Here is an 11,758-nt window from a genome sequence, read left to right as displayed (position 1 = left end):
TTCTTTTACTCACAAATCATTGCACTTTAGCCCTCGACAAATATATGAATTTGAAAAATAATCATATAATTATTATTTACACGCACTTTATAAAATAATTTACACTAATTTTAAAATTCAAATCCCTACCTTAAAATCCAAATTATCAAATGCAATCTTATGAATTAGGTTTGAAAGACCGTGACATATGATTTCCATGTGTTAGTATCACAAAAATCTCTTTCTTTTTTATCTTTTTTATTTTTTAAGTCCAAAAGACTAACACTCAGAAAGTCTCCCTCCATTATCATTTACTTTTTTTAAAAAAGTAATAAAGTCAGCAATTTGATTGTAATGCCCTGATCTGCTTAGAGAATTTCAGCAATAATTGCTATCGAATATCAACAACCCTAAACCTAATCAAACAAATCAACAGTGTTACTGATATATATATATATATATATATATATATTTGCTTCATTGTCAGGTCATATTTGCATGGATAATTTTTCTGTTAAAAGACATTACTCGTTTGAATTGGGATTGTATCTAAAACCAGTAAAGACCTCTGCAATTCGCCTATATAAAGAGAAATCTAGTGTAAAAAGAGTGTAAAATCAGGTCAGGCTAAATGGATTTTTTTTTTGTTTGTTTCAAGAATTTTAATAAAAAAATTTGACAAAGAATACTTGGAATCAAGAAAGTTCCCTTTTACTTATTGCTTAAAGTTCCAGTATATATAGTCCATTTTGAACTCATCCAAAATAGATGATGCGATCAAGTGGATTAGCAAAATTCTAATCAGAAGAATTAAGACGAACAGGGTTATTAAAATGTGGAAACAAAAATAAACACACTCATCTCATCCATTACCAAACAAAGGAATAAATGCCTGGACCACCCCCACCACCTCTTTGATTCCTTTGTCTTTCACTTCATCACCATTTCTACACCTTTTTTCAGCAACTGAAAGCATCGCAATTGGATCCCAAACTCTTTTTTAATTCCTCTCAATGAAACATCATAGAAATTGACATGCGTGGCTAATTAAACATAAATATTTTACGCAATTTTTTCACTAGCTAGTAATTCCATAAACTACAAACAACTAGAAAAAAAAATACAAGAAGATTTGTGGTTGCAATCATTGTGATCAATGATATTCCAGGACTACCTTTTGTTGCTGATGACTGATCATCTGTTTCATGAGGAGGTTTTCTATAGTAGTATGGAAAATAAGGCAAGATAGCATCAGGAGGTGGCTGACCATATAAAGAATTACCATAAGGAGGTGGGGGGACGTAATATGGTAAATTCCCTGTTGGTGTAGGGTAGGACGTAACTGGTGGAGGGTATAGTCCTGTTTGTGAAGGTGGTGGGTAACTACTAACCGGAGGTGTTTGAGTGACACCGCCGCCTCCGGTGCCTGTTGGCGGAGGGTAACATGGATATGGACATGGATTATCTTGCTTGGTTAGAACAAAGAAGCTGACAATTATGGAGAAGAACAAGTAGAAAGAGGAAGTGAGAGCTTTGTTAACTGTGTTGGCCATGTTATACAAGGAAGAAATGGGAAAAGAAAGGAAAGATGGAGAAGGTAGAGTTCAGTGAAGGAAAGAAAAGTAGCTAGGAAATAGTGATCATATATGTGGGATGAAATTAAACTCCCTTGGTTGAAAGAATTTGGATGGTTTTTTATGGTAAAGTCTCAAAGTAGGAAATAAAGAGCCAAAAGGAATTAAAGGATTGAAAAGCAAGGCCTAGCTACTTACTGTTTCTTATTTTAAGTTGATCAAAGATAACCACTTTTTGGCTGTTCAAAAATCCTTTTAGCCGTTGAAAGCGAAAAGGGGGGAAAAAAAAAAAAGAAGCGTCACATTTGGGACCCGAGGCTTTGAAACTTGGCAATGAAGGCTATGCTATGAGGTAACTTTAGAAAGGGTTGTTGAAAATTGCACATGGGAAAGCCCACTGATTTTTTGTTTATTTATTTCGATTTTTTTGGGGAGGGAAGTTTCTTGTCTCAGAGAAGACAATATGGTCTTCAGGCTTCGATTTGAAAAAGTTTTCTTTTTTTTTTTTTTCTTTTGTTTCAGTTTTTTTTTCCTGCTATAAATTTTTTTATACATAAATTTTCTGTATGGCATCAAATTCTGGTTATGTCAATAACGATCAAGGGAAATGAGGTCAAAGTGTCTGCAGAGAGGTGGGCTCTTGTAAAGGGTTTGAAGAATTTGATTAATCTAACAACCAAAAACAGATCTAACTGGGACAGTATGAACACCTTTAAAATTTTAAAAAAATAAGAAAATTTTAAAAGAAATTTCTTTGAACACTTAAAAAATATTTTACATTTTTTCTTCGATAAAACATATAAATTTGTTAATTTTTTATATTTATTGTAAATGAATGCCCTCAAAACAGATTAACTATGTGTAATATTCTTCAATATCTAAAAAAAAAAAAATTCCTCAATAAATGAAGTGGAGATCTTCTTGCCGAAGGAGAGTAAAATTTAAGAAATATAACTTTTTTAATTTTTTTTTTAAATTTGAGGTTTTAAGGCAGAACCCTTGCATGCATTAGTTGGAAATTGTGTTATGTGTCTGAATATCCAAAAGACATACTGAACTTTTTGAAGAGCTCAAAAAAAGTTCAGCTTTTGATGGCGAATTGGCGTTTATGACTGGCCTACACCTCACCACGATACTAGAGTACTTAAAAAACAGACTATTAGCTAATAATATAGGAAATTATGCTCTGTTTTCGGGATTCATATTCCCAAAACAATGCTTTCAAAGCATTAATCAACCACTCATATCACATGCATCCCCAAGCATTTCTTCATTCAAGAAATTTTGTCTTCCTCCTGCCTTTTTTATTGCAAAGAAATTTATTTATAATTGAATCCAAGGTTCACGAGTTAGATGCAGTTATCATAGTATGAATGGTCGAAAGAAATATGTATATATTTCTTTCTTGGTGAAATATCGATGGAATATTTTATTTATAAAATTTAAGTTTAATTTTAATTATTAATTATTTTTTAATAAATAATTTTTAAATTTAATATAAATTGTTATTGAATGAAGTATATTTTCGTCATAAAATAAAATATCTCCTTTTACTTAAAATTTTTTATATAAAAATATTAATGAAACATGGCTAGTGAGTAGTGATGATGAATGAAAAATATTTCATACCTACCCGTATTGAACATTTCCCCAAAATGAGGCCATGGCTAGGGATGATTGGAACAGCACTTTAATGCTTCTTTTTTTTTTTTCTCTTTTGGAGGATTGTGGTTGTTAAAAGACGACAGAAAATTGCAGAAAATAAAATTATAGTAGATGATTAAAGTAGAATTAGTCATCCTTCTGAGCGTTAGACGTCTTGCATAGTTACACCTAACCAAATGTATCATGTTCATGGGCTTATAATCGATTAAAACTTCAGTTTAAGAAATGGATTTTGTACAAATGTTAGTCCAAATGAACCTAACCCACCTGCTATAAACTTTGAAATTTCAAGATTGTGGAAAGGGAATAAATCATTGAAGGAGATAAGTGGCAAAAAGATTGCAAATTCAAGCATCCAAATTTCATGACATTTTTTTCTTGCTTTGGAAGTCTGATTTAAACTCATCCCTCACGCAAGAAAGAAATATTACAAAAAGAAGAGCTGTAAAGTGTGGAGTTTGGGTGAAATTGCGGTTCATGCCAAAACCCAACATCAAAAACTCTTTACATCTACTCGTCTCATTGGCTACATACAAAGTTGGATTTTTTTTTTTTTTATCAAAAGGAGCCTAATTAATCCTGATCTTGTTCCAACATCAAATCTCATTAATTACATCTATTTATCTCATTGGCTACATAAAAAAAATTGGGTTTCTTTTAAGGCTTTAAAAAATATTTGTACGAATAAATTTGGGTCCCAAAAAGGAGCCTAAACGGCTAAACCTGATCTTGTTAGAGCCTAAGGGATTGGATTTGGTGATCTTATCTTATAAATTTCATTGTGTCAGTGGACTAAGGGTTATCAGCTTTATTTTTTGGCTTCTAACGCACTTTAATCACTTGTTTTAACTTGTGGTGCGGTAGTTGTCATAGCTAACAACAATGATTCCAAACCCATAATATAAAAAAACATCAAACATATATGTACACCCTTCTTCTATTTCTTTCAAGTCTATCATCAACCTTTGATTTTGACAAAAAGATTCCTGGGTCCAAACACATACCTAACATTTAAGCTCAATTAAATCCTCCCATTATTTTAGGCAACACTACTCTAGTCTTTTTTTTAGGTTCTTCTTTTTCTTTTTGCTATTTCTTTGGGGGAGAGGAGGGGCTTGAACTTCAAAATGCTGGATTAATTACAAGCTAGGTTACCATTAGGTCAAAAGGTGATTGGAATTTAACATTTGTAATTGTAATATTTTTTATATTTGAGGTTGTGAGGAGTTAAACATTAATTATTAAAATTAAAAATTTAATATTTTATCAATAAATCTTCTAATTATTGGTATTATTATTTATAAATAGAATTTATTTATTTATTATTATTATAAATTAGAATAATAATTCCTCCTTTTTCTTTCCTTTATTCTTTTTTAATAAAATAAATTTTTTTTTTATACTTGAAATTATATGGGATTATATCTTTGGTTATTAAAACTAAAACTTTAATATTTTACCAACTTAACACATAAATTATTTTGGATTCTCTTTTTCATTTAAAAGATGATACCTGCCACTTATTATCCTAAACAAATAAGTAACTAAGGTAGCAACAAATTAAAATATATATATATATATATATATTTGGGGCTTAGTCTAGATAGTTCATCCACCTCTTTTAAGAGGTGGATTCCTGCAAGATTAACGTTGAATCCTCAACAATTGCAAATTCTCTTTTCGTAATTTTCTTTAGGCTTTGGCCTACTTTATAAAAAACAAATAAAAAAAAAGTAACTAGCAAATTATACTTGTATTATATATAGTCATTTTAATTTCTATCCTTTTTCGTATTGAATAATTCATTTAAATTTAAAGTAAAACCCTCCAAGAAGTATATATAGGAAAACATGAAGGATGCCAAATCTGTTTTGCCCATTTATAGAAATTTAAGGGGTAGGGGTATAGCCTCTCTCTCTATATAGATATAAATATAAAATTGCATTATTATTTTCTTTTTGGCTCAACACGTATTAATGTACAGGCTGTTGTGCATCTGCTCTATTATTATCGACCAACCATACTGTGTGGTTCACACTAAAGATATCGTATGCATGCCTACTTTAATTGATCCTCCTACCATTTTCTAGTTTCTCAATAACATGGTCATGTTCAATTCATGGAAAAGTTTTAGCAAACTTATATATATATATATATATATATCAATGATTTCAACATTAAATATTCTTAGATAAATCAATTGTTAATTTGACCATTTATTCTCTTCATTTTTTTTTTAATTTTCAACAACTTAAAATACAAATTTTGCTTCCTTGATTATTTGTGCAATAACTATTTAAAAGAATATTACAGAGAAATATGTTGAGGGTTGAATGTGGGAGACCCTAATTATAAATAGTATAATATATATTTTTTTAAAATCTATTTATTTCTATGTAAAATTAATTTAATTTTAGATCCTAATTTCATGCTTTTTTATGCAGTTCATATTCTGTTAAATAATTCAATTATTAAATTTTATGCTCTAATGTAATATAAATTTGTATTTGACCTTTATTTTATGTATCATTCGTATTTGATCATATTTAGCTTTCTTACATTACCCATGCCAAGGTGGCCTCCCACGAGCAATTCGGTTTGAAATTCTTTAGTTATTTTTTTCGTAAAAGAGATTGTAATTTGGAGATAAAAAAAAAAAATAAAGGTATTGAGATTTAAATTTTAAATTTGTCAAATGTTATTTAAAGTAATAATATAAACCTATCAAAATAAATCTTGTATTATAATAATAAGACTTTAGTCACATTTTCAACAAATAGGAAAACTTATTTTTTGGGATGATAGTTATAGGACTGACAAGTCAATTCACTTACCTAACTAATTAAATTGTTGATTATGTACGATCATGGTTTTCAAAGATAAATATTTCATTTTGAATTTTATCTGAAATTTCAAAAGCATTAATTATTTGAACTTGATGTAATGGAAATGTCACTTGGTTCAAAGTGGCATGACGGAAGAAATCAATTGAGTAAAGGGAGTTTATCCAAAAATTGCCGAATAAAACAACAATTTTGCTCAAATAGCACGTTGATTTTTTCCCTATTGCCTTTGAAAGCAAATGCATAAGCAACAGCTTATTGTTTCATAGGTTTGTGAACCTAGTTGATGCATGACATTGACAAATTAATCTATGCCGGCCACTACAAAACACTTCAACACGATTTGATTCGTTAATTATAAGATTTACAGTAAAGTTAGCTCACCATATTCCTACGTTTAAGTATTTATACAAGAAATTTGAAGATTACAAAAGGGCAATAAAAGAAAAAGATAAGATGATGCTGTGATGATTTGTACTATTGAAAGAATTTTTTTTTATGAGAGTTACGTTCAGAAGTCGAAATTATAATGCAATCAAATAATTTTTAATAAATATGACATTAGTATAATATGTTTACATTTAATATAAGAAATCAATTTATAAAATAAATGAAACAAAAATCAATATAAAGTTAGGTCATATTCACCTATGATGAATTTTAATTTTTGAAGAATTTTTTAAAAATCTAATTTATTGGGTTTTTTTTTTTTTTTGGAATTGGGCTTTTTGTAAAACATACATAAGAGAGAAGTGGACCACTTGCCTTTATAATTTAAAGTTTTATTTTTTAAATAAATGACTAGTTCCTTAGCTACGGAGGACCATAAAAGTTTTGGGGTATGCCCCATTTGCTAAGGGATCAGAAGGAAAGTGGATGGCTTTACCTTCTTAGATATAAAATTTGTGAGATTTCCTCCTAACTGTCAATACCCATAGTTAAACTTTTTTTTTTTCTTTTTTTCTTTTCCTTGTTGAAATTATTATTTCAAGAATAATTAGTTTGGTTTGGTACCAAATTTCACCCTTCATAATTCTTTGAATTTAAGCAATCAAGTTGATGATCACATACTTGTCGAACTGCCTTTCTCTTCAAGTAATGAAGATTGATATATAAACATATATATATATATGTTTATGTTTATATCATTAGATTTAAATAATTCACAAAAAAAATTTTCACATATATAATTTGAAGTAACTTTTTTTTTCATCTTGTAATTTAACATCCATTTTTTAAAATTTGAACATTAAATATTCAAAAAAATGATTCTAATTTTAACATTAAGTGTTTAAAAAAAATGATTCTAACTAATGAGATATTTTTGGTAAAGAAAATGAAGATGATTAATTGGTGTCCTAATATCAAAATGTTGGTCCAATAAAAAATAGTAGTAATATCAAACATGGCAAGTGAGTGTAGATAGGAGTCCATTATGGAGAAATGGAAAGTTTCGGGTTAACACTTTTTATTCAGCAGCTCACGCCCATGATGAGTCGTGACCTACCATGGGCATGATGCTGCGTCCACATACTAAATTCCAAGTACTAAAGTGGGATCATCATTTGGTGATAACATCGAAGTTGATCTCATCCACTTCCACTCACAACCACTCTTACTCTGACACATTAGTATCACGTACTAAATCACATCTTATGGTTAGAATCTTCTCTTTTGTTTCACTCTCACTTTTGCTTTTAGTTGATACGATTACACCTTCATGTGTAAGCATTTAACCTTTTTGTTTAAGCAACCTTTTAGTAGTAACAAAATCTGAATTTTCAGCTCAGGGGTGAAAATTTTATATTTAATCTTTGAAAGGATAAAATTATAATTTTTTATTTGTTTAAATTTATTTGAAATTAAATTTTACATAATAAATATAATAAAATTTTGAAAAGAACAGCTTTCATCGACCTCTTAGTTTTATCCATGCTTTTAATTTTTTAAATTTTAAGAAACAAAATATAGTTGTATTTAGCTCGCGGATTCAATGAAAAATAATAATGCAATAAAATGAGAAGAGTTCTTACCTAATATTATCTATGTGCCAAAAGGCACTCTAAATTAAATATTTTTGAGACAAAGAAATAATTTTTTAAAATTCTTAGAAAAGTGTCTTGGCTCGTGAGATTTTAAAAAGTTGTTTTATATAAAAAAATGAAATTAAAATCAAATGAAGAAATCAATTACCAAAAGAAACTTTATTCAATTGACCTTTTTTTTCACAAAGTCAATAGTTTTCAAATATGATATACTCTCTTATATCAATATGATGCTTTTTAAAAATTTATTCATAAAATATTTCCGACAAAAGTACACTCTTTATTGATAAGGGAAAGAAGTTTTTATCTGAAGCAACTGAACCAACTTGTGAATTATTCAACAAATATTATTCATATTGGTGATGGGTTAAGCTTTTAACGGAGATGATTGAAAAAGAGTAGGAGCCCAAGAAACATGACCAAGCCACATGTCCAACTAAAGACGAACCTAAGAGTGTCGTGACCAGCTACCAGTGGGCCTCAATGTTTTTAATTGTGGACGGCTGTGGAGACTCTAGCCGCCGGTGGCCCTGCTTCTGATCTGATTGCATCATCCATCCACAATTCCCTCAAAATTATTATCTAAATCTATCAACTAATTCTTCAAAGCTCGAACCCAGAACTATCCGACCCCTTACTGTTCTAACTTTGGCAAATTTATATTTTGTTTCAGAAAGAAAATGAAATAACAATTGAAATTCAGGGAATGGGTAAAATTATCTGAATTGTTATTATTGAACAATATCAAGATACTGCAAGTACAAAAAGTAGTAGGTCCTAAAACTTTCTCTTCGGACAAAAAAAATTTTCTTGTCCTAACAAGAAAATAAAATTTTACTGACTACATCCAAGTTCTTGCACAAGATCATAGGACCCTCCAAATTCCCATTCAATATCCCATTCAAAAAGCAAGAAGGACCAAGAATCCAGAAACCAGAGCAAATAACCCCACTTTGAAATTCCGGCTTGCATCACCAAAATTTTGGTCAATAGGGTACAGGCTTCCTGGTGGACCAGTTATGTATATAAATGACGGCGGACTAGGTGGTGGTGGTGGACAATATTGCTTTGGCGGCTTCTTTGTTTTAGGTGGTGATGGTAGTGGAAGGCTTGGTGGCGGTGGCGAGGGAGGTGGAGGACTTTGTGTACATGATGGGTTACACTTAACGCCTTGATCACCTGGTACAGTGCTCTCATCAAGCTTCCTTGTTTTCAAGCCGTTGATGGGATATGCAACAGTGGCGATTACAAAGAATATGGTTACTGCTATTATTGGAGGATTGACACGGTTCTTTTTGATCGACATCGAGGCGTATCCGATTGTTGGAACTCTTTTCTTCCGCTCGATCGGATGAGGAATATTGGCCTCTTAGAAGAGAGAGAGAAGGAAATTTGTGGAAGGCGAAGAGATTAGGAGTTTATAAGAGCTAGCGGTGATGTTATGTTATTAGGTGCATGAAAGACTTTGAAAGGCTAAAAAGTGAAATGGATTTTGGTGAAATTGGAATTCAAAGCAAAGAATTTCAGTGGGCAAAATGGAGTGAATGATTCAGACGTGTTCTTAATGGCTGTTTATTGGTCCTTTTTTCTACTAGGAAGTCTGGTTCGCTACCATGTGTAACAAGGGAAACCCATTGCATGTGGAAATTATGGGATGGTCCAAAAATAAAGGGCCCCCACCACCATATACACTATTCGTTCTATTGTTAGAAAAATGGGTTCTTCTAACTTCTAACCACTATGCACTCCTGTATTTCTTAAATTAATTATGATTTTAATTAGCGGATGAGAAGGATATTATTAAGCACCAAATTTTCTTTACTCGATAGAATACCCCTTGCTGCAATGGATATTCTTTATTTATTGGCAATTTCAAGTGAAAACAGTTAACAATCGTATAAATTATTAATAGAGTATTGAATTTTTAATTTTAATAATTAAGATTATTTAACAATTGAAAATCTCAAGTATAAAAACAAATGAAAGCTTGCATTCGATGCTTTTAAAATTTTTTTCTCTTTGAGATTGAGTGTGGATTTTATTTTTATCGTAGAAAGTGAAGGATAAGGAAATTGTATACTAATAATAAAGTTATGCCTTTGGTGTATAAAAAGAGAGGATTTTGGACAGCCTAACTATGCTAATGAAGAAAATTCAACTTTGCAGATTGCACTTCAACATTTATTGTTGTATGAACAATAAGCCTACTTTGGAATGCTGCATGTCGCGCACACGATTAGTGCATTAGAAAGAAATGTCTAACAATTGAAGTCAGATAAATATAAATCTGTGGGATCCCAATCAAATAAATAAATTAAAAATGATCTAGTGCAAGCTAAACTAGCTTGCAAAAATATTAATCAATTTGCATGAAAGTGATTTGAGGTGGGGTTTCTTTTTAATTTTTGTTATTTCATCTATTTTTTTAAGGAATAAAATTTTCATTTTTTTTATAAGAAAAAGAAATTGAAAATGGACTTGAAACCGGCGTTGAAAGAGGTCAAGAGTTCACTGATTCGGGGCTTGGATTGCATATGAATTTTTGGGGGATTTGAGTTTTGTATGATTTGATCTTAAAAAAAAAAAAAAGGTTGTTTGATTCTTGACCAAGAGGGATGTGTACACGTTGAGGTCACAATCAGTAGGCATGGTTGGTGAGAGATGGCTATCAATACAACATAATTGTAATTCAATTGCAACAGCTTTGCATCACAAAAGTATTTAAGTAATTATGTATGTCATATTAATATAATTTGCTTTATAATGTATATAGCTCATTTTATAGCACCCAAACATTTAATTCGATAATTGACACATAATTCTCTAGAAGTTTTTTTTTTTTTCATATAAACCAAACATGGTATAATTCAAAAAAAAAATGCAAAGTATTTAGCAGCAAAAAAGTTTGTTGGCATTGAAGGAAAGAAAAAGGACAATATAAATGAAAATAAAAAATAATTGAATATGTAAAGTTTGAACAAACGGTGATGGAAAGCACAAAAAACCAAACAGTTGTCAATATCCCCAGAAAACTACTTCAATCAGGAACAATGCAAAAAATTCCATGGGCAGGTGATGGACTTGGTGGTCAGTCACAGCTAAGACGAGCCATTTTCAGCCCCTCAATTCAAGGGTGGGAAGAGTCACTTTTTTTGGACTCTCACACCCTCTTCAGTCATCATGTTATGTTCCATTGCCTTATCATTTTATCTCAAAATTCCTCCTTTGCCTCACATTACCACTTTCCTCCTGCTTTTTCATATGTTAAAAGAAAAAAAAAAGGTTCCATTCTTCTAATTTTCAGAATTTCTCTTTCCACTTCATATGTTGGCATCCACTTTTCATTACTGATAATTCTTGGAGGCTTCCCTATTTCCTTTTTCTTTTTCTTTTTTTCCCCAATGGTAAATACTAACACTACTATAAGGACAATGCTTGAGTTAAAAGAAGTTTTGAGATGAATCATACATTTAGTTCCATTGATTTGTATAATTATTTTTAAAAATGATATATAATATATCTATAATTTAAATTTTAATATTAACAACCTTTTTTATTATTTCAAATTATAATTTTCTTTGAAAAAAAAAAGTTTTTGAATATTTGAAGTAATGGCCTAATGGGACAATTTACTGATCAGGCAAATAAAAAC

At 30.3% G+C, this 11,758-nt stretch overlaps 2 protein-coding genes across 2 annotated transcripts; both read right to left on the bottom strand.

The window, feature by feature from the left end:
- Positions 1–668: 668 nt before the first annotated feature.
- LOC111317511 (uncharacterized) lies at positions 669–1,943 on the bottom strand. Its single transcript, XM_022919943.2, has one exon. The coding sequence runs from the start codon at positions 1,530–1,532 to the stop codon at positions 1,062–1,064; it is 471 nt and encodes a 156-aa protein (XP_022775678.2). The 5' UTR covers positions 1,533–1,943; the 3' UTR covers positions 669–1,061.
- A 6,870-nt stretch (positions 1,944–8,813) lies between these two features.
- On the bottom strand, positions 8,814–9,647 carry LOC111318036 (uncharacterized). The gene has a single exon (XM_022920651.2). It carries the CDS (start codon positions 9,410–9,412, stop codon positions 9,008–9,010), a length of 405 nt encoding a protein of 134 aa, XP_022776386.1. The 5' UTR covers positions 9,413–9,647; the 3' UTR covers positions 8,814–9,007.
- Positions 9,648–11,758: the final 2,111 nt, after the last annotated feature.

Source organism: Durio zibethinus, chromosome 2 (assembly GCF_047325235.1).
Source record: "Durio zibethinus cultivar Kanyao isolate XHJ-2024 chromosome 2, ASM4732523v1, whole genome shotgun sequence".
Taxonomy (NCBI): Eukaryota; Viridiplantae; Streptophyta; class Magnoliopsida; order Malvales; family Malvaceae; genus Durio; species Durio zibethinus.
Note: the sequence above shows the minus strand (reverse complement) of the source record. Positions and strands in the feature narration are given on the sequence as shown.